We start from the raw sequence: 24,243 nt of genomic DNA on the forward strand, positions 1-24,243 counted from the left end.
GGCTATTTTCAAACTGATACCCTTCTTACTGCTTCAAACTAAATCCTGTTCAGACATGCTTCAACATGTTAGTGTGAGTTTATTTCGGTACAAAAAAATTTTTGAAATCCTTGCCTAGTTTCTTCATAACATACATTTTCCACAAGCCCCTCGTGTATGTGTGTTTGTGTGTTGTTTGAACAATAGTTGCAACATGAAACAATTAACAAAGGTAGCTAATTGACTACTCTTTTAAAAATAAACTATTAACAGAATCCTATGTATACATATACACATATGTGACGAATTGATAGCTTTCATCAGAAATTTAATATGTAGAATTATTTAGCATAGTGTCATTAAAAATTTAAGTATTGGGAGCTTCAAAGTTTGTTCTTAAAATTCAAGTAAATTGATATCGTCTTAAAGTAAGAATACAGTCCACTCTTAAAATTATAATGCCTCAAAGGCTCTAAGTCATCACAGTATTAGTTTCAGGAGCTGTTCTCAGTTTTCTGAGAAGCGTGGCCAGTATCGGGAGCCTCTACGTCTACATTTCTCTGTTTTGTTTTGTTTTTTTCCTTCCAAGCTATTTCAGTCTTCCCGAACGCCTTGCAGTCACTTTCCACAGGTGACTGCAATGATTTGTTTGGTTGCCTTTTTGTTCCCCTGGCCTCATTACTCTGCTGCAAAACCTTCTGCTTAAAATACTGGTTCATTTCTACTTACAGGGATCGACTTGCCATCTGTCATTCCAGGAAATTTGTGAAATGGATCCAGATAAACAAGGTGAGCATTATTGTCAAGTTTCTGAGTATAGTTTGCAAACAGAAAAATTAGACACAGATGTTATATTTTCAGACCTCTGATTTGAAAAAGAGTAAACATTTGGCAATTTACTGGCTGAAAAAGAAACTGTTATTTGATTAAAGTGGCTTTCTCTCTTTTCTAAACAGAAAGCCACCCTGTACTGAAGAGCATTTGGTCTATTGTCTCGAAAGCACCAAAAATAATCGAATGAAAATCTTGATGTCAACATAATTGCATTTTAATTGCTATTCAAAAATACAAAAACTATTATTTTAGTTTTATTTATACTCATAGTTTACTATTAAAATGACATGATTATATATATTTTAATGTCATGGGTAATTTAACAGTACCGTGTGGTTCCAAAGTTGGGAGAAAGGTCTCACAGCTGTTACCATATGAAAATTTGATAAATGGATATGAAGAAACTAGTTCCCTTTTCTTCTAACATCACTGAATGCCAAGTTAGACTGAAAACAGATCTGTGGCATTTCTATTGCTGGATCTATTTGCAGCTTTATTCCGCTAACCAGAATCTACATTGTTATCTTACTTGTTTGATACGAAATTGTGTATGATCCCTAGTTATTTATCTAAAACAACATTATAAATGATTCCAATACCTTTGGGTTTTCCAAATATGGACTCTCATATTAACACGTTACACAAAACAGTAGAGAGTCCATTCAGCTCACAATTTTCTTTTTCTGAAGCAGTGTGTCTCAAAATTAGCATGCATCAGAATCGCCCAAGTTTGTTAATATGCTGCTAAGTTTGTGATTCAGTGGGTCTGGAGGAGAGTCCAGAATGTGCGTTTCTAACAGGTTCCCAGGTGATCTGATGCTGCTCCCTCGGACCACACTCTGAGGACCACTGGCCTAAAGCATCAATTTTGGATCATCAAACTAGATGATGGACATTTGAAAGAATTGTATTACATCCACCTTAGTATCAGTGGAAAATAAATATATTGCTGTAGCTAAGCAAAACCAAGAATCCTGATCAAAAGATATTTCTCAATCATATTGCTTCCATGAACAAGAACACATGTAGCTTCTGTTACTATTTCTTTAAGCTTCTGAAACTACATTGTTCGTAGCCTTGGGCATGATACATTTGGTAATTTCTTCTTCTCTTGATTTTTTTTTTTTTTTCCGTCATCAGAAAAAAAGTGTAAAAGTTAGCCTTGAGGAAATGGGTCTGGTGTTGGATCACCTGGGCTGCTCATTCATTTTCCACATTGCACTGTATCACAGCTTGCCATGTTATGCTGTATAGCTTCATCAGATGACGCTGCAAAGCAGAACTTGACAGGAGAGTGATGGCCAGATGGTAGAGCAGCTACAGAGTCACTCCTCCACCAACAGCAGCATCTGGGAACTTGCAGAGGCCCCTTGTTTGCTGATTCTCTGTATCTGCTTGGTGAATCTGAGAGGAACCAGGGCACAAACACTGGCCAATTTCCAGAGGAAAGAAATGTTGGGCATTACACTGTTGCAAATTATTTCCACCCTACTATACCTTCTCTCAATTTGTTTCCTTTCTCCAGACATAGGACAGAGGTGTTTCTGACATCTCCCATTCTCTAACATTGGCGTCTTGTCTGAAAACTGAACATTTTTAAATCAAATCATGATCATATGCTGATTGTTGATCAGTATACATTCAGAGAGAGGCCTGTAGCATGCCCATGCTCCTTCAGGAAGGCTCTGTCCTGGTTCAGCACCGTAACCCCCTCTGTGCCTCCACACAGTGCTTAGTACTCAGTATCTTATGTGTAACAGCTAGGACTTTACCCCACAACACTCAAGGGCAAGAAACATCATTTCGCATATCAAAATCAAGTCACCGTACCTTGATACGAAATTTAGGCTGAGTTAAGTTTGGGAGGGAACCATCCCTGGGAGACAAACAGAAAGCCCTAAGGCTGCTACCTTGAACCTCTGGTCAAGCCCCAGACTGAAGTCCACTGTGACCACCACTTGTGATGCTCTCTGCTTCTGGCTTTGGGTTCCACTTGAAGACATGGGACTCCATGTCAAGACTGGACACCGAAGTCCTTGTCACACATGTGGCTGATCTCCCTGGCTATACCATGCAGCCATTCCTCCACTCAGGGGTCTGCTAGGAAGGGCAGCCCTGGAAACACCTCCCAGTAAGACATCTCCCAACTTCCCATCCAGGCATCTGCCTCTTCCCACCTCCAGGAAAATTCCAGATTAATTCTTTCATGGGCCTGTCCATACTTTCATAAAAAGGCCTGAGTTGAGTTGATTTCAACAGTGGCCCTTAAACACAAAGACACTGTGAGATCTCCCAAAGGAGTTAGAACAGCTTAGACTTACAGGATGGACACAGGCACATCGCCTTTCCATTCTTTAAATTCTCCCCTTGCTGCAAGAACAAGACAAAACTGAATGTCACCAGCAAATTGTCTTGCCACATACATTTGAATCAAAGAAATACACCAAGCAGTTCCTGGTTTCATTTTTGCCCAGGGCCTGTTTCAAGGCTGGAGACCTGGCTGTGTTTCTAGTCGCAAAACTCCCCAGCACAGCCTAACTCCTCATTGCCTGAGTTTTTTGTGGATCAGCTGACATTACATTTGAACGTTGCTTCATTTTCCTCAAGGCTTCTTCCTCTGGGCCTCATAAACACAAGTAAGTCTTGTCCTCAGAGCTTGCTTGTGTGTGAAATCCTTGCCTCAGAATGAGCGGTTCTGGGTGTAAACTCTATTTAATTGGAATTTTTTGTCACGGGAAATACTGGAGATGCACTATGGCTTGAAAGTTCTTTTCCAAAGTTTGTGACTGGTTTCCTCTTTCACTCTTCACTGTAACCAGTCCAAATCTTCACCATTCCTCAAGTTTTCTACTCCACCACCTCCTCCTAACTCTAAGTGCCTGAACATGCCCTCAACTTTACAAAGAAAACAGAAGCTCTCAGCCCATTTCCCCAGCCCTATCATCATCTCCTTTTATGCTTCCTCTCAGGGAATAAGAGATGGCTTCTTAACAAAGCTAATTCCTTCACCCGTACATTTTCCTCCCTCTCTCTACCGCAGCGATGGGAGCAGTTGGCCATATTTCAGTGATTGTGGCAGAAAACTTAGCTCAAAAAGGCTGTGTTACCTTATAAAATTAATAACCCAATCAAGAGATCTACTGTACAGCATGGTGACTATGGTTAATAACAATGTAGTATATTTTGAAAATTGCTAAGAGAATAGATTTTAAGTATTCTTACCACCAAAAATCAATATGTGAGATAATGTATATGTTAATTAGTTCAATGTAGCCATTCCATAAGTCATATATATATATATATATATATATATTTTTTTTTTTTTTTGAGACGGAGTTTTGCTCTTGTTACCCAGACTGGCACGGTCTCGGCTCACCGCAACCTCCGCCTCCTGGGTTCAGGCAATTCTCCTGCCTCAGCCTCCTGAGTAGCTGGGATTACAGGCACACGCCACCATGCCCAGCTAATTTTTGTATTTTTAGTGGAGACGGGGTTTCACCATGTTGACCAGGATGGTCTCGATCTCTTGACCTCGTGATCCCCCTGCCTCGGCCTCCCAAAGTGTTATATATATTTTAAAGCATGTTGTACACAATAAATATATGCAATATTTGTCAATTAAAACAAATGAAAATAAATCAAATAGCCCTAGGCAGGACTAGCTTTCCTGGGCTGGGACATTGTCACCAGGAAGTGATTTCTCTCCATCTCCAAGTTTATCTCTGCTCACCCTTGTGAGCTGATTTCATTCTCAAGCTACACAACTTGACAAGAGAGTGATTGCTGCTCCAATCTACAATTCCAAATTCAAGTCCAGAAAAAAAAAAGTCTGCTTCCCTGATAACTTGAACCAAGAGTCCTTGAATCCAGTTTCATTGGCCCATTACTTGCCTGACTTTGGTATGTGCCCACCTCTGGTGAGTGTGATGGCGCTCTCACTGATGGGCTGGGCCTGGACCACTTGCCTACATGGAAGTGAGAGAGTTGCAGTTGACACTACTGGAATTTCATGTACTCAGATTAGGGGAGGTGGTTCACCTGAAGAAAGAAAAATGGTTGCTGGGTGGACTCTGGAATCTCTCCTGCCTTTGAAAACCAACTTTGATTTTATGTGTTGTTCTAGCTGTGGCTCTCTTGTCTTCCCTTCACATTAAAGATCTTGAAAAAGTTGCCTGGTTTTATGTTTCTCCTTACCTTATACTCAGTGCTCACTCCTCTGCAATTTGATTTTGACCCCCATGACCCCCTGAAACTGCTGTCACAAAGACCTCCAATAATCAAACTAGTCATAAAAAGCAGAAGCAATAAATTCCCTTTATATCCATAGTTTTCAAACTTTCCTTTGCATCAGATTTACCCCTGGGCCTGCTAAGACTTAGGTTGCCCCCTAGATTCTCACCCCTAGATCCTAACATCGAAGACTTCTTAGAGTTTTGTTAGAAATGGTTTTTCTCCCAAGTTCCCAGACGATGTTGCTGCTACTGCTGGTCCAGGAGCCATACTTTCAGGTCCGCTGGTTTATACCAATAATAATAGGTTAGAACAGGTCATTTTAACTGTCTAAAACAAACTAAGCTATTAATGTGTATGATCTTATATAGCTTTATTGAATAGTATTAAAGGTAATATGACTAAATGGGGAGATCTACTCTGTAGTTTTTGTTTTTTCTAGATATGAAGATTGATCATTTCAGTCTTAAGCAATGAAAAGCTCTGTTGTAATGTTGTTACAGTCTCTTAAATTAAAAAAAAATCAAATTTGGAGGATCAATGGAAAAAATTTAAAATCATGGGTCCTTAAGGGAAGTAAGATAATTTAGGAAATATATTGCCTACATTTTCTTATTTAAAATGTGCAAATACTCCTTGAGGAATGTATTATAATTCCCATTTATCTTGATGAAGAAGCTGAAGATCAAAAGTAACTAATTTTAAGGAAAAAGGAATAGAACGAAGTATGGCTGGCTCCAGAGTGCGCTCCTCTCCTCCGCACCGTGAAATGGGCAAACACACACTCAGTGCCTAGAAGGGCTCAGGAATGCCCACTATTGTTGTAATGCTATTGGTGGTGGTATTCTCAAAAGAAGGTATATTAATAATTATTTTTCTGATTATAAAAATAACATATACTTTTTATAGAAAACTTAGATAATATTGAGTAGAGAGAAAATAACCATGAACACTAACAATTAAAGCACCCAAAGATATTCTCTGTTAACAATTTGGTAGATGGTACTAGAAGTTAATCTTCACGAGAGTGGCCATCTTCATCTGTTTAGTTGATTGCTATATTTCAAGGGGCCTAGAATCATGCCAGGGCCATACAGTAAGGACTCAAAAAATATTGGCTAAATGTAAGAGTAGATGGATAGCTTTGGGGTCTTTTTCATTTATGCATAAATAAATGTGTCCACATCTAACTAGAATGTATTTGCAAACTTGAATTTATATTCTACATAGTTTTTAAAAAATCCTGTTTATTTCAAAGGCCATTGACATTTTATGTAAAAAGTTGACAGATGGAGTATTCCCCACTTTTTGGTGGACTGAGAAGGTGAACTTGGTTCACCTGTAGCCCTAGAATAATCTAAGCCTATTATTATTTATTTACAGAAAGAAAAAAGGAACTCTAAACCTTAATTTCTCACCTGCAAAATAAAGTAAGGTTACATGATCCCTAGGATTTCCTTCCAGGATGTGGGATTTATATAATGAGAGAGTAATTTATTCATAATATTTTATGTTTTCTTTACAGATGCTCTTAGTAGTATTGAGAATTCCATTTATAGAACAGCCTTCAAATTACGATCAGTGCAAACTCTGTGCCAGTGTAAGTATAGGCTCTCCTGAAATATTTGAAATAATCTGAGCTTGATGTGTGATGTAAAATTCATAGAGAAAACAAACACTCCTCCATGCAGCTGACTGCTGGATTCCGGAAGTCTGGACTTGTGCATTTAGCTCATTCGTGACAGAGAAGATGGAGGGATGGAAAGACATCATGTGCATTCAAACCATGTGTAGTTTTCTGATGAGCGATAGAAAATAATTGTGTTTTTTTAATTTTTTAAATATTTTTTCTACTTGGTTTCTTCTAGAAAATGTTTTTGGTTTTCTTTTCAGGATACCGATATGGATACAAAATAAAATTACAAAAAAAAGTAGTTTCAAATCTGTACCCATAGATTTAAGTTAAAAATATAAAATTTCATCTACCACCTAAGATTTGTGTTTTCAAGTTGTACCTGTAATCTATATACGAACATGCAAAAGTAGGTGCAAATGAATAAACAACCCATGGATCATGAATTTTAAAACAATCTCAAGAATTCCCTGAGAACTGTTCCTTTTGCATTAAATTTATGTCTGATTGAATGTATGGTTTTCTTTTCTTTTCTCATACTGTTATCTAGGCATAATATGGTAAAAACATTTATTCTGTGAAAAATTTCCAAGGTGAAATAAACTGGGTCCAAGCTATGAAAAACACCAGGCATTCAGCATATCTAAAGTTATTGATTTCTCATTGCACTAAAGAAAAATCACTTCATGTAAAATGATTTCTGGAATTTATCATATCAGATCTAAAAGAAGTTATGTTATATATATGACATTTCTACTGAAGGCTGACATTTTAAATATTTTTCCCTCTGCCTAAAAAGTTATACAGGGCAGTGCTTTTCAAATTCGGTTTCACAAAATATATGTGGATGTAGGGTAGAGCACAAAGGAATTAGCCAGGTCGGAAGAGGAGGTTCAGGCAAGGCAGGAAGATTCAAAGACCATATCCTCAATAAGAACAACTCCATCCTTCTCTATTTCCCATACTGTGTTTCCGTGTGTGTGTGCGTGTGTGTGTGTGTGTGAGTTAGGGTCTCACTTTGTCACCCAGGCTGGAGTGCAGTGGTGGGATCTCAGCTCACTACAGCATCTGCCTCCCAGGCTGAAACCATCCTGCCACCTCAACCGTCCTAGTAGCTAGGACCACAGGTACAAGCCACCACACCTTGCCAATTTTTGTATTTTTAGTAGACACAGGGTTTTGCCACATTGCAGAGGCTGGTCTTGAACTCCTGAGCTCAACTGATCCCCCCACTTTGGCCTCCCAAAGTGACAGGATTACAGGTGTCAGCCACCACACCCAGCCTCATACCATGTTTCTGTATCAGGTTGCTTTGAAAAATAAATTTTTGGTTTTAAAAACAATTTTATGTAGCTTACTTCTCTAGATAAACTCATGTATAAGTATTGTATTATTTATTATTCCAGAAACAAATGAAAGGCTAAAAATTTACTACCAATGACGCTATTTTCCTGGAGAATTTCTCCCATTAAAGAAAGTTAACAGCAATTTTTCACATGTCCCCATCATGAATGCCCAAGTATGTACCAGAGTGTAATTTAAGGATGCACATTTTTGAACTTTTTGTTATCTCTGGCATCAGGAACAGTGAATATAAATAATACTCCTGGGAAACATTAACAATACACAAAATCCGTGGTTGAAAAATGTTGCCGAGAAAAGATAACCAAACAAAAATTTAAAACAGAAAAGTCCCAAACACCAAGATAAAGTATAACAAGCTCCAAATAGCAAGATCTGGAACACATCGCTGTACAAATCTTGCAGTGAGATTAATGGACACCACTATTATCTGGTTTGGTGTAATATAGACTCTCAGCAGGAGATGAAATCGGCCTGTGTTCAGAATGCGTGGCCGAGGTGACAGGTTTTAATGATAAAAGAGTTTACAACCTTCACCACCTGCAGCCAGGTTCTTATTTAAGTCACATCCCTGAAACTTGCTCCTCTGTTCCTTAGACTCTCCCCTTAAAAGCAATATCAGAGAACAAATAAAAATTTTTATTATACTTGCTAGATTTCTTATCTGAGGTTGATTTATGAAGTAGAGAGAAACCCAGGGTTTTATGGTTTCACAGACTGAAGAGTTTTAAATGCCAGGAGCTCTTGGCGCTCTTGACATCCTCACCTTTCAGATGGTGCAAGTGGCTGTTTATTAATTTTGTCTGTCATCCTCTCTCTGCAAGAAGCTATGGGGTTAGCTCTATTACATTCTTGTTTCTATTCATTGCCTTGTAAAAATTTTAGGAGAAGGTGGTTAAAAAATATTCAGTATAAGAAATAAAGCATTATTTTTTGTAAGCAGCTCTAGTTTTATTAAGTGTCCTCTCTAGATAGTAATACTGATGGGACCAAGCTTTTAAAAATTGATATTACTGAGTTGCTGAATTCTCAATCTCTTTAGCCTAAAGATCTTTATGGAAGAGTAACTGCTCTTTTACAAAGATCACTGTTTTTTATTTAACTATGGCAATTGCTTTTTAACACACCATATTGCTTCTGAAGCTGGGCTGCAGACAAGAAAAACTATATTTGAACATGAAAGGTAAATTTATTCAATCCACTTAATGAAGAGTATAAAAATGTTTCCCCCAACTTTTCACCACAGTGTCATAACTTTCTTGGAAATCTTATTTTTCGTTTCTCACTTCCTTTTTTAACTTCTTTCTATAAAACAACACCCTAGAAACTGTACTGGTAATAATGTTATAACTATGCTTTACTAACAGATGCACTTTTCCAAAATCAAATGAATCGCTAGAATAGCAACGCCTGAATTATACACAAGGGATACATGTCCAAATAATGGTCATATTTCATTCCCTGTAAAAGAAAATAACTACTATAAAAAGGCAGTCTTAATTATAAAACACTAAATGACATTTGCTTCATTTGAAGCCTTTTGTTCCCATCAGAAAATAAGGCTCAATTCTTCATTTGCTTCCTACAGTGGACTTGATTGACAGCTCCCTGATTCAGCAGGTCCTACTGCGTCCAAGTTTCTGGGAAGCTCGCAAGTGTTCCCTCTCTGTGCAGCAGCTTTCACAGGCACTCCAAGAGCTGTTTCAGAAAGCCAGGGAGGAAAATCCCGGACAGGTACATCCCAGAGCTTCGGAACTCACTCTGAGCCTTCTCACGACAATGTACAACAGGTGAGTGTGTGGACGTCACGATGTGACCTCAAAGGCAATGTTAGTGGCCAGTGGTCATTTACCATTTGGTGCTGTCTAACATTTGCTTGAGGTTTGGTATATAAGAAGCCTTTGTTCATTTTTCACAAATTTATTCCTCAGGAGTGGAACACAGGAGTAAATGCCTATTCAGTTTTATGAATATAAATGACCCACGGATAGCAAAAAGAGGGGGGAAATGCCACATCATTCTTTCCTTTATACAAATTCATTCCTACTCTAGAGAAACATACGAACCTCTTGCTAGGGTGTTTATAATTCTATATATATATGTGAAAAATGACACTCTTGTTAATGCTAGCTTCTTTGCTCATTTCTTTGTAAATGACTATCAATTTCTTCTTTCTTTCTTTTTCTTTTTTTTTAGCTAGAATAAGGTTGAAAATTCTGTGCATGGATGGGTAACCTATAAACCAGTTTAGACTATGTCAAAGGACCAATTACATATGCTCTCAAGCCAATAGTTCTGCTGGTATGTGGTAGGGGTGGGTGTGTTTTTTAAACTGTAAGGTTTCAATTCCTCTGCCCCCTCCTCAGTTTGGTTGACCTTACCTATCCTCGACTCAGTAGACTTCTTCCTTTAGAATAAACTTTTCAAAAATCATAGTGAACTCAAACATTTGGAAAAGTAGAGGAAAAAAGTAAAGAAAAAGAAATACATTATTACCCATCAGCCTGCCTCCCAGAGGCAAGCACCATTTTAACCACTGGGCAAATTCCTTGTGGTTATTTTCTTTTCCAGTTTTCTTTTTAATTTTTTTTAACTGCCCAAACAATATTTAAACCCATTCTCAAGTTATTTTTTCATTTCAGCTTCCTTAAACATTAAGCTTTTGACTGTCATTTCTTTTCTTTTTCTTTCTTTTCTTTTTTTTTTTTGTTTTTTGTTTTTTGTTTTTTGAGACGTTATCTTGCTCTGCTGCCAGGCTGGAGTGCAGTGGCTGTGATTTCGACTCACTGCAACCTCCGCCTCCTGGGTTCAAGCAATTCTCCTGCCTCAGCCCCCCGAGTAGCTGGGATTATAGGCACATGCATGCAACCAGACCCGTGAATTTTTGTGTTTTTATTAGAGACAGGGGTTTTACTATGTTGGCCAGGATGGTCTCGATCTCTTGACCTCAAGTGATCTGCCCTCCTCAGCTTCCCAAAGTGCTGAGATTTCAGGCATGAGCTACCACGTCCAACCTGATTGTCATTTCTATTATCTGTGCCTGTCTCCAACAATCTTCCTGCCTTCAATAAATTGTTTAGTAGGTTTGTAAACTGGACAGCAAGTGGGCAAGGATGATTAGGCTCTGAGATCCTGTGAACTAGATTTTTCTTTTGCATAAATATTTGCTCCTTTGCTGCCTTTTGGTCCTCCCTTGTCTCTGTTGCTTGGTTTCTAGGCAACTGAGGCCTGAGGAAGTGATGCTACCTGCTCCACGAAGACAGGGTATACCCCTACATCCCTGGTGCCTAGTACAGGGCTTAGCACAGAGGAGGCATCAAATAGAAATTTTGGAAGGACTGCATGAACAAATAAATGACTGGTGAAATAAGTTAATTCAGTGCTCTGTTCTGCTAAATTCTAGGTGTAGGATAAGAGGCCATGAAAAGCTACAACTTATAACACCATATCAGCAATGCCCATTAATAGTTATGGTTTAGATAATCCATGACACCAAAGGTAACGCTGACCTTTTCATTCTTGTCTCTGTATTTTGTCACTGTGCAGCACAGAAACAGGTTTTCTCCAGCTTATGCCTGCGGCCGCTGCCCTGATAACCCTCTCAGGAGACAGCCCTCTTACAAAATACCGAGGTAACACACAGAGGACTATGCATGTCCTAAAGTGCAGTGAGCCCCAAATCCCCAACCTGTTATCCTATATCCCTGTCACAAGACCTTCTTCTTCAGCATGTACTCAGCATGACTCGTGTGTTTATTGAAGAAAAATATTTAAGATTTGAAGAATTTGGAATTTTTTTTTTTTTTTTTTTTTTTGAGACGGAGTTTCACTCATGTTACCCAGGCTGGAGTGCAATGGCGCGATCTCGTCTCACCGCAACCTCCGCCTCCTGGGTTCAGGCAATTCTCCTGCCTCAGCCTCCTGAGTAGCTGGGATTACAGGCATGCACCACCATGCCCAGCTCATTTTTTGTATTTTTAGTAGAGATGGGGTTTCACCATGTTGACCAGGATGGTCTCGATCTCTTGACCTCGTGATCCACCCGCCTTGGCCTCCCAAAGTGCTGGGATTACAGGCTTGAGCCACCACGCCCGGCCCTGGAATTTTTTAAAAATTTACACTTCCTAATTGTTTCTTGGTTGTTCTTGATATTTATTTGTTTAGGGATTATCCAGACACCCGTAATTATTATGGGTTTGAAGACTGGGAGGATCCTCACATTTCCTTTTACTAACCTCATGATCTTCATCATAGATGCACTAAATGATCAAGGTGTTGAAATGTGAATGGATTTTCATTAGTTATCAAATTATGGTTATTATAAAAAACATAGTTTGGAAGGCCTTCAAAATAGCGAGCCAATAATCAAGAGCGTAACTTTCCCTTCTCTTTCCCTTCGTAACCACAAAGAGACTGTTACTTCATAGCAAGTACTCTTCAAAGATGCATTCCAAGTATTCAATTTAAAGATTTTTCCTTCTACATGTCTAGCTCTTTTTCAGCTCTATGCAGAAAATAGCAGGGGAGGTTATGATTCTGGGACACGCATGACTCGAAGGGTTTTGAGAAAACTACTAGCAGATCTACAGCAGGTAAATCTCTAATACTTAAGAACTGCACTTTTCTTTCAGTTAATTAGCCACATTTATTATTAAAGAATCTGATGTCTCCAGTGTCAATTTTACCTTTATATCGATCTCCATGCAAGCTCCCTCCTCCATAGCCACTGCTGTTACTTGAGTATAACTTAACTTATGCTCATCAGGTTGTAGTAGAAGGTTATGAGCTATACTCACACTCATGAAGCTAAAGTTAATGGCGCCTATAGATAATAATTATTTGCATTGCTGTAAGTTTACTACCTGTTAACTCTACTCTCTATGGAGTTGTAAAATAGCCTAGCAAAGACTGATGTATTTCTCTATAGGTACAGATAATTACCACTGAAAACATATCCAGAGGTCTCTTTTGCTTATTCCAAAGTGCATAATTTTTCCTTACACTCCTTATACCTTTTTCACTCCTACATATTAAAATACTGTGCCTGACATGCACCGAGTTCTCCATGCCTGACTTCTGCATTTCCATCTATCTACAAGGCCATTGCCTATCCTTTCACTTGACAAACACTACTCATCTTTCAATATTACTCAGTCATTTGTCACCTCCTTGCTCAAAGCTTCTTTGGCTTCCTATGCATAACTTTGGTGCAGCACTTGTCAAATTGCAGCAGATGCTTCCCCACTGGACTATTTCATCTTTATGTCTCCAGTGCCTTGAACAGTGCCTGATACTAAAAGACCTCCAAAAATATTTAAAGAATGCATAGATGGAGTGCCATGCTGAGTATTCAAATCATTTCCTCTGCTTTAAGAGCACGTTAATTTGATTTTGCTTTTATTCTTACTAGGCAAGGGAATTTAACCTCCTTAAAGTTTTTTTTAATGTTAAAATGACATGAATTGATGTCACCAAGCAAGAACTTCTGCAAATGGATTAAATAGGCTCTAGATTGTCTTGCATGTAGGTGCTGTTGTCCTATTGTACCCTTACCCTCATTTTGAAGGATGTCTCCATTCTTCCAGCTCCTACAAAATCCCCAAGTAGATGTTTTGTACTGTAAAGACCTAGGAACTTTCTGTCATTTTTCTCCTGGGTCTGGACCAAGGATTCTGAACTGAGGATAGTCATGATGGGACTGGGGAGGGATAAGGAGAATGATAATAAAAATCTCTAGGACAGGGAGCATTCTGCCCCTACCCGCACCCCAGGTATTAGTATGCTCCTGAGAAGGTCTTAGGAAGGCAGAGGTTTGCACAGAAATTATCATCCCATTGACTGCTATTATGAACTCAGAAATGGATTCCCAGAGAAAATTCCAGGCCTCACCACATGATTCAAATCCTCCCCTAAGCATCGTAATTATCATTTCAAGTGGTATCTGCCTGTGCGGTGTGCCATCTAGCCATGTTTAATGCTTCCTAGAACACCTGCAAGAAATTAGTCACTTGGGCCATTCATCTGCAAAAGTTTTATACACACCCTTACAGGCAAAAACGTAGGTTGAAACCCACTACAGAAGTGAATTTTCTTTGTACTAGGTTAGAATCACAGAGCTGGTGAGAGTCATTCTACATTATCCACCCATCTTATTTTACAAATGAAGTAAAACTCCTTTCCCAGGGCTCAAGGACATCAGAGGAGGGTGAATGTTGAATCAGCAACACAGTCTAAATAAGTGGTTCAGTTAATTCATCAGCACTCACAGCCAAACGATGGGTAATGAGTTATGTTTTCAGACAAAGGCTATATAACATAGGAAGTAGTTACTTACATTTGACTGGTGACAGGATTATCAATTTAAAGTACAAGCCATCTTGTCACTATTACGCAAATGTTTGTTGACTTCTGCCTGGCTAATTGTCAGCAAAGAGGTTCTGAGTGCCACTTTCCTGATTAGAAGAACATTTATTCGAGTTGATGGACTCAGCAGGAGGGTCTCTGAGATTACTTCTGAGCTTACAGGCAATGCCTGCTGACAGCCTGTGCTGTAGAAGACATCAGATGTGAAATTAGGACTCGTGACCAAATGGGAATAAATGGAGGTGACAGGTACACGTATCTGTGCATATAGATGGTGTCAGAGCCAAGTCCCTGGCCATCTTGGCAGTCACAAAAGGTTCTTAGAGCCTTAATTGAACGCCTTATGGTGACTGTAGTAGAAAGGTGGAAACCACTGAGTGTGGTGACACAGATTGAGCCGTTGGAATATATGTAATGTTCGCTGTGACAAAGCTTTATGAAAACTCCTCAAGAAAGAGTAAGAGTCCTGGAGTGAGACCCCAATTCTGCTGCTAAATTGCTTTTTTGACCTGGAGCAAAATATCAAATCTCAATTACTCCTTGCTTTACTTATTTTTGAAAAATATTTAATTGATAATCAGAAACTGTGTGTATTCAAGGTATACAACTTGATGTTTTGAGATACATATACACTATGTAATGACTACCACAGTCAAATGAATTAATCCATCTGTCACCACCATCATTACCATCTTATGGGATGGGAGGTTTGAGGACACTTCAAATCTGCTCTTGTATCTATTTTCAAGTAAACAATACTGGAAAATGTGAAAAAGAAATTTTTTTTTTGAGATGGAGTTTTGCTCTTGTCACCTAGGTTGGAGTGAAGTTGCACAAACTTGGCTCACTGCAACCTCCACCTCCCAGGTTCAAGCAATTCTCCTGCCTCGGCCTCCTGAGTACCTGGGATTACAGGCACCTGGCACCACGCCTGGCTAGTTTTTGTATATTTAGTAGAGATGGGGTTTCACCGGTACTATTCCTAGTTGCCATGCTGTAATTACATCCCCAGAATTTATTCATCTTTTTTTTTTTTTTTTTGAGATGGAGCCTGGCTCTACAGCCAGGCTGGAGTGCAGTGGTGTAATCTCAGCTCACTGCAAGCTCCGCCTCCTGGGTTCAAGTGATTCTCCTGCCTCAGCCTCACAAGTAGCTGGGACTACAGGCACATGCCACCATGCCCAGCTAATTTTTGTATTTTTAGCAGAGACGGGGTTTCATGATGTTGGCCAGGATGGTCTTGATCTCTTGACCTTGTGATCCACCCGCCTTGGCCTCCCAAAGTGCTGGGATTACAGGCATGAGCCATTGCGCCCAGTCCGAATTTATTTATCTTATCAAAGTTTCTACCCTTTAATCAACATTTTCTCCTTTATCTTTATCCTCAGCCCCTGGCATCCACTATTCTTCTCTCCGTTTCTATGAATTCAGTGTTTTTAGATTCCACGTGTAAGTGTGATCATGCAGTATTTGTCTTTCTGTGCCTGGCTTATTTCATTTAGCATATTGTCCTCTGGGTTTGTTCATGATGTTGCAAATGACAGGATTCCTTTCTTTCCTAAGGCTGAGTGTTATTCCATTGTATATTACATGCCACATTTTTTTATTCCATTCATCTGTCAATGAACACTTAGATCATTCCAGAAACAGGGCTGTTATGAAGAGTGCTGCAGTGAACATGGGAGTGCAGCTGCCTCTTTGACAGACTGATTTCCTTTCCTTTCACGCCTTGCTTTAAAGAAGGGTAGTGATTACCACCCTACCTCAGAGATGGGCATTTCTTAAAATGATATGATATGAAAGTGTTTAGAAAGGTTTTTCTCAAAGCTACTCTAGGCTTGTCCAAAGGTAGTGAGTTATCTCCATAGAATGGTTTACAGTCAGTTACAGATTGAACTCCTGGATCTACTCTTTCCCACTTCTCACTACTGAACTTGACTAGTCTTAAGAAATATGTATATATACAATAGCAAAGACTTGGAACCAACCCAAATGCCCATCAGTGATAGGCTGGATAAAGAAAATGTGGCACATATATACCATGGAATACTATGCAGCTGTAAAAAAGAATGAGTTCATGTCCTTTGCAGGGACATGGATGAAGCTGAAAGCCATCATTCTCAGCAAACTAACACAGGAACAGAAAACCAAACACCACAGGTTCTCACTCATAAGTGGGAGCTGAACAATGAGAACACATGGACACAGGGAGGGGAACATCACACACTGGGGCCTGTTGGGGGATTGGGGGCAAGAGAAGGGAGGGCATTAGGACAAGTACCGAATGCATGCAGGGCTTAAAACCTAGGTGACAGGTTGATAGGTGCAGCAAACCACCATGGCACATGTATGCCTATGTAACAAACCTGCACATTCTGCACGTGTATCCCAGAACTTAAAGTAAAATAAAGAAGTATGTATACTTTAAAACTCTAAACTTTAAGACAGTATTATTATGATATGCATTTCACAGGTGAACAAAGGCTTAAATAAAGGTTAAAATAATTTGGTATCACAAGAGGTAAAACAGAAGGAAGTAGTTTATCACCCCATTGGCAGACTTCCTTCCATTACCCTCTTCTCTCCTCTTCTTCCCCTTTGCTTATTCATTGTCTTAATGCAAACATTGTACAAAACCCACACATTACTTTTGTTTTCTTGGATTGAGACAATTCACCTGGTCTCAGATGCCAGACTCTTGTGACTGCATGGCTGTGGGCACCAGCTCTTGGGCCTGCTGCTCCTGGAGGCCACATATTTCTCCACTTTGTAACAACTGAGATGAGGTTGTCTCTTGCAGATCCCAACTGTCGTGGGAGAGAGTCGTGCTCTGTGCTCTGTGGAAAGTGCCACCCGCAGCTGTTTCCAAGGGGTGAGTGCCTTGCAAATCTCCCTGGAGTTGGGGACAGACTCGGTGAATTGGAATAGTTTGCAGATTGATTTAAATTACAGACCTATTATTCCTCCACAAAGCATCCCAGATAACTGAATTTAGGAGGTAGTCTCACCTCCAGCTTTTCATATGATAAACCTCTTCAGCAGAGCTGACAGAATTAGAGTCAGAAAAGAAAATGAGAATACCAAGTCATGCCTAAAAACACATCTTAGGGTGTCATTGTTTTTCAGGTGTTGAGCCCAGCAATCAAAGAAGAGAAATTCCTGTCTTGGGTGCAATCTGAGCCTCCCATCCTCCTGTGGCTCCCGACCTGCCACCGGTTATCAGCTGCTGACAGGGTCACTCACCCTGTTCGGTGCACGGTCTGCAGGACTTTCCCGATCACGGGACTCAGGTACGGTCATCAGCAGCATTGCTCGGATTACCATTCTCCAGATGGGTCTACAGTTGGCGCTGCATGCCTTCAGATTCTTTTTGGGGTCCTCTTCACACATCTGGAATTCAGTTGACTTTTTTGGCTCAATGATTTCTTGGCAAGAGGCATCCTGGTTAATAATAAGTTGTCTTTTATCTTCTATAATGGTCGAAATATTAAATTCTTCCACTGATGCATACTGTGATTAATAGACATTTTATTCCTCTAAGGGGAATAAATTTTGCCTTTTTTTTTGAGGGGAGGGGGCAAGGTCTCTATCTGTCACTCAGGTTAGAGGGCAGTGGCACTATCATTGCTCACTGCAGCTTGGAACTCCTAAGCTCAAGACATCCTCCCACTTCAGCCTCCTGGGTAGCTGGGAGTACAGGTGCATGCCACCATGCCCAGCTAATTTTCTATTTTTTTGTAGAAATGAGATCTTATTGTGTTGCCCAGGCTGATCTCCAGCTCCTGATCTTAACTGATCCTCCTGCTTCAGCCTCCCAAAGCATTGGATTACAAGTGTGGGCCAATGCATCTGGCCTGTCTTTTGTTCCAAAAACAACTTTTAAGTATTTTGGAACCATTCATCCATCATCATCATCATCCTAACAATGCTAATTTTGTTAGGTGTTAGACAAATGCCAAGCTGAGCAGTTCACATGGGTCATTTTATTTAAAATATATTGTAAGCCTATACAAGGGGTTGTATTATTCTCCCCAATTTGCAGAGAAGTTAAATAGCTTACATGATCAGCAAGCAGCAGAGGCTGGTGGCCTAAATCCAGAGTCCCTGCTTTGCAGCCATGATGCTCTACTGCCTCCCTGTGCATACAACTGCAAACGAGTCTCAGACTCACAGGGATGATTAGCATGAATGAGAGCAACTCAGCCCGGATCTTCTCTCTACCTGGAGCAAAGGACAGATTTGAGAGCTAGATTTGGGGGTGAGATTCAAATATTTCCATAGCTTTGAGGATAACAGTCAAATCCCATCCTAGAGAAAGAGTGTTATCAGTGTCCCGTAAATAAAACCATAGGGAAGTAAAATTAGAGTTATCATTAATAGCTTGGGAGAAGAGAAAGAAACCACCAGGTATAGGCCAGGTATGGAAGATGCCATTATTCACAATGAGTGAACAGCGGCTGGGGGTGTGGAAGTACTAAAGCTCTGGAACATCAGGCAGCTGAAAACAAGGCAAAGCTGGGGGTGCCCAGAAGGAGAAGGGGACAAGAGGCCTCAGGCCTCAGCTCCTGCTCACTTTGTTCTTCTTCCTTTCCCATGCTTCCTAACCCTAGCTAAGCTTGAATTGAAATATGCTCCCCATGGAGATAAAATAGGTCTGTTTAGTACACCAAGAAACCAGAGATCTCATTTTAATTTTGCCGAGAAAATGAATTGGGTTTGCAGAGAATTTGCAGGACATAGTGAAACTTCAGTCATGAAAATTCTACCGAGTAACTGAACTTTAAACAATAAAACATATAAAAGGACAGGACTGTTGGAAACCAAGCAAGGAGGAACAAGGAAATCTTCATACTACAATGAAAAATAAATTATTTATACTGGACAATGGGGAAATTGGAATATGATTTACCATGTTATGAGTACATTATAATCATTTAACCAACAAGCAAGTATTAGTTAAGGAGTAATTACAAGTCCTGCCCTAGATCAGGTACAGGATTAACTTTGCAATTATATAAAACACAGCTTTTACATAGAGATATTTTTTCAAAATTATTATATGTAACATAAAGTAGATACTGTTTCTATTCTATAGATGACAAAAATTGAGTCTCAAAGAGTTTGAGTGACTTACTTAAGTCACCTGTAAAAACGGCAAAGGCAGAGGGCAAGAAATGCCATACTTTAACTATTTGTTGAGAATGAGAACAGGACTTCTTTGAAATGCCTCCATGTAAAACACAGTTCCTCCTAGACACCCGAGGCAATAAACAGGTGTCAATATACAAAGAGCTGGGAGACTTGGGCAAGGCTTTTAACCTCTCTGGACCTCAGGTTTTTGTTTTTGTTTGTGTGTGTGTGTGTGTGTTTGTGTGCGCGCGTGTGTGTGTTGTAAAATACAGCAGGCTAGATGAAATGATGTCTGAGACTTCTTTAGCTCTAAACTTCTGATTCTATTAAAAATCGCCTGGATATATAATAAACCTAACTTTAAGCTTGTGTTTTGGGATCTCAAAAAATTCAACCAGTAACTTTGGTTTTTTGAGAGATGAAGAAAGCCATGTTAGAGCAGAAGCATTTGCAGATCTGCACGTAACAGAAAGAGGACAAAGATTTGGCCTTCTAAAGAAGAAGAAGGTGCAAAGACCACAGAGTAGCCCTAATCCAAGATTGAATTTGTAGAAGGACATGTCACATTTTTGCTCTGTAATAGCCATGGAAGGTTGAAATGAAATTGGGGGAAATCCTGGGTTCTATATTGGTAAAAACAACAATCTCATTACCCACACAATAACCATTCTCATATACTTGGAGGTAGTTTCAGAGCACTGATGAACAAATTTAAGGATAGAGCAGCATATTATCCTAGACAAGTCAATCACAGCCATCTAGTTAAAACTTGTGTTTTGGGATCTAGTTAATGCTTGATAAGGCAGCCAGCAAGGATGGCTCATCAAATGTTCCTTAAAAATATTGTTTACTATGTTGTACATTTCATTGAAAAAGTGAATGTCTTCCCATTTATGTATGTTGAACAATTTTTAAAATGTTCTAAAATTTTACAAGGCCAAGAGGATAGGGTTTACTAGCTCCATTTTTCCTTCATTGAAGAAACTAAGTCATTTATCCAACTTCATTCAACTAATGTTCATTGAAAAACCTACTGTGTACCAGGCATTCTCCTAAACTTAAGTGAGCTTAAGTTTCCATTTCAACTATTAGTACTACTATAAGTAGTGATGGTGGCATGTGAATTCAAACTCAAGCCTCTGCCTTGAGGAGTGGTGATGTATTCTAGTGGTTAAGATGGCAGGCCATCAATTCAGATGGTAACCTGGGACTCAAAATCTTCTACTACTTACTAAGTAGTTGTATAACTTTGTCCAAGTTACTTAAACTCTCTTTGATTCAGTTTCCTCATCTGCAAAATGAGGGTAATTGTAAGAATACCTGAATGAATTTCCACGGGGATTAACTGCATCAACACCTGTACACCGCCTGCACGTAGAACAGGCACAAAAATGCTAGCCGCTGTTATAGCCATCCCACTCTATGTATTAATAGCCTGCCATGGGAGCCTGGGTTGGAAGTACAGCAGTGAGCAAGGGTAGCCGAGGGCTGATCTGGAGGCATTTACATTCTCTTGCTCTGCCTCTAAATGACTTTGATCAGACCATCAGACCTTCTGCCATTTGGCCTCAGAAAATTTTCAAGTTTTTTTCCTACTGTTCTTCAGGGCAATTAGCAGGTCCGATAGATCTGGTGTCCTCTTAACCCTTCTTATTCATCTCAATCTTCGTTATCTTATTCTTCTGATTCTTTCTACTTGGGATTTCCTTTGCTTTAATCTCCAGCTCACCTTCCATGCATAGCAGGAGTCTCACTTCTTGCATGAGAACTTTCCAGTCCACCCCAGCCCATAGGGCTCTCCCTCTGCTTCCCTGCTATAGCCCTGCTTCTCCACGCCTCTCATTCAGCACTTAATCACACAGTGCCTAATTCTGCAAGTTATTACCTCAACCTTCCATGTCAAAGTTTTGCAGCAAGATATGAAATTTAAGAGCACTGGAATCTTGTCATATTTCTTTTTTGTAAACTTTAAGACAGGGGTTGAAAACCCAGATGCTTAAAAGGCAAGGCAAGTGGTATACATGAAGGACATAGGACAGGTAGGGACTATGGCTAGCTCAGTCTAAAAGGAGCAGCTGCCGCCTGGTTCTCACCAGCTGTCACCATACGAAGATGGAGCTCTATAGTATACACACTACAGTTAGAGAAGAGAATTTAAGTATCGGGAAAAAATGTGTAGCTCCCTGTTATTTTGTAGACAAACAACATGGTCCCACTCAAATATACTTAAAAGTTACTGATGATTGCTAGGTCTCACTAGGTCTCCCCTAACATCACAACAGTTTCCCAAGTATTATGGGACACCCCTCCTAACCAGAGTGTCCCAAGAATCTCTCCTCTCCTGACTGCAAAAGGATTTAAGGTTGTCATTTCTCATAAAGAAAAAATCTCCAATGCTGAGTCAAGAAACTTGGGTGTGGTGAGGAACGCCCCTCCTCCACTTTATATCTTTCCTACACACAGACTTCTATAAAACGACAAATGCTTATTTTTAAATTTGTTATCTATGGCTTAATTTTCCCTAATACCATACAGGAATGCAGGCCCGATATTATCATATTGTTTAAAAGTTTAAGAGAAGCCAAAAGTTGATGTTATTGAAATCTACTTTTAAAATTAGCTATCAAATTCAAAGTGTTTGAGTGCATTGTGCAGCTGCACATGACATGGCTGCAGATGTAAGGGTTTATCCTAAAGGTTATAGCACACAGCACCCTGCATATAGAGAGCACTTAGTATTTTGGGAAATAAATCAGACTTCTATACCATAGCATATATGGCATGAATATAATGCCATATGAAATATTAATAAATGAAGATTTGAGTAAACAAATGCATTAGAGTCATTTAATAATCCTATAATTTGGGAGAAACTTTACACTGATTTGGTAGCTCAGACATCTTCTATATGTTTTGGGGTGCTCATTCTCTACCTGGATATTCTTTCTTTTGCTCATCTGCTAGTGACGAAAGCTGTGCTTCTATTTTGATTGGCAGGTACCGCTGTCTGAAGTGTCTCAACTTTGACATCTGCCAGATGTGTTTCTTATCTAGTCTCCACAGCAAGTCCTATCAGAAGTCTCATCCTGTCATTGAGTACTGCGTACAGGTAACATTTAATGTTGCATACCAAACTATTCATTAATCAATTCAGTATAAGCAATAGCCGTGAAAAAAACTTGCCCTCCAGTGAAACCACAGATTCTGCTCCTGTCATATGTTACAGTATTTAAGACTGAGCAAGTGGCAAACTCCACCTTGAATCTCAAGTACGCTTTCTTCACGTTGTCTCAATGAAAGGCTTTAGGCACAAGAAAAGGCCAGAGTTGAGTCTGAAGTAATTGATTAGATACTCTGGACTAGAATATGTCAGTGAAGAGTTAGAAGAGAATTGGAAATGGATACAGATGGAAAAGAGAAGGGCTCTGATTTGGCAAAAATGATGCAATAAGACTTCTAGTTACTAGCATATTTTTGGAGAATTTTTCTTTTTTAACATGTCTTTTCCTGAACCCTAAATTTCAAATATTTCTTCTTTAGGAAAAAAGGAAGATAATTATCACAATGCTGACTGAAAAAGTATACAACTAAACCTTCACAGCTGCCTTTCAAATTTTTTAAAATTATAAATTCCTAGCAAGTGAATTCAGTTCTTTGTAAGAAGAGAAATAGCATAGTACATTTTAAGAAAAGGCATTCTAATTGTTCCCAGAAAGAACATTTTCTTTTCATTACTAAATTCCATGAGTAAGTTTCTTCACACAGATGACAACCACAATAGCAAAGGATGTTGATTAATTACCTTCACCAAGGATAGTTTCCCTCCTTCTCTCCTTTACATGAATGGCGCACAAAGGTCAAGTGCCTGAATCTTGCCAAATAATTTCCAGTGGGCATTGCCTTACTAAACCGTGTGGACCCAGGTCCTCAGATTCTCAGGCCTAGGATCTACTTTCCTGGTTCTAAATCTTGGATTTGTTGATATTAGAGTGACACCATGTGGCCATTTTGTTATTATGCTTTACATTTCAAGTGCTGAATCCCTTAAAATCAAACATCTCATTCCTTCTTTGCCTCCTTTTGGTAGAGGTTCTTAACTTGGGGTGGATGAATAGATTTCAGGTGGCCTGTGAATCCACTGAAATTGTATACAGAATGGAATGTCTGAGTATTTCACTGGAGATAAAGCCATGAGTTATTTTCCAATTCTCTAAGGCATCCACAACCCCAGACGTGAGCAACCACAGGCTTGGTCCTCTTTGATGCCCTCCTCTAGGTGTAGAATGTCAAATAACTAGGTTTACTCTAAGGAAGAGGACTTATTGAGGGAGTGTGGGGTATTTAATTTGAAGAATTATGCTATGTGTATGAGAATGTGAAGAAATTCAGGGATAAGAAAGCAGTAAGATTATTTTTCTGAGGACTTAAGAGAAATAATTCCAAAAACTTTCATGGTGGTCTGTCCACACGCAGGTAAGGAAAGAAGACCACACATAGACTGATCTGATACTTTTTTAAAATGTTGGCCCTTTCAGCAGATGTCAGCAATGCAGAATACGAAGCTTCTCTTCCGGACCCTCAGAAACAACCTTCTTCAGGGGCGCTGTAGGAAGAAAGAAGTGGTGAGAAGGCAGCACCTGCTGGACCAGATGAATCCAAAGGATGTGGCTCACCACGGACAGGCCAGGTGAGTGTCTTTGAGGACCAGCTGG

General features: G+C 39.5%; 1 protein-coding gene across 1 annotated transcript in view; it reads left to right on the top strand.

The window, feature by feature from the left end:
* The first annotated feature begins 749 nt into the window (after positions 1–749).
* DYTN (dystrotelin) overlaps positions 750–24,243 on the top strand; it is a 66,255-nt gene continuing 42,761 nt past the window's right edge. Inside the window, exons 1-9 of the mRNA XM_032278803.1 lie at positions 750–768; positions 6,530–6,643; positions 9,627–9,828; positions 11,585–11,670; positions 12,530–12,630; positions 17,202–17,273; positions 17,528–17,691; positions 22,529–22,640; positions 24,067–24,218. Of these exons, the coding sequence (XP_032134694.1) occupies positions 750–768; positions 6,530–6,643; positions 9,627–9,828; positions 11,585–11,670; positions 12,530–12,630; positions 17,202–17,273; positions 17,528–17,691; positions 22,529–22,640; positions 24,067–24,218 (1,022 nt within the window). The remainder of the gene's footprint in view (positions 769–6,529; positions 6,644–9,626; positions 9,829–11,584; positions 11,671–12,529; positions 12,631–17,201; positions 17,274–17,527; positions 17,692–22,528; positions 22,641–24,066; positions 24,219–24,243) is intronic.

This window comes from Sapajus apella, unplaced genomic scaffold, assembly GCF_009761245.1.
Source record: "Sapajus apella isolate SASKATOON/1434 unplaced genomic scaffold, GSC_monkey_1.0 scaffold10, whole genome shotgun sequence".
In the NCBI taxonomy this organism is placed as follows: domain Eukaryota; kingdom Metazoa; phylum Chordata; class Mammalia; order Primates; family Cebidae; genus Sapajus; species Sapajus apella.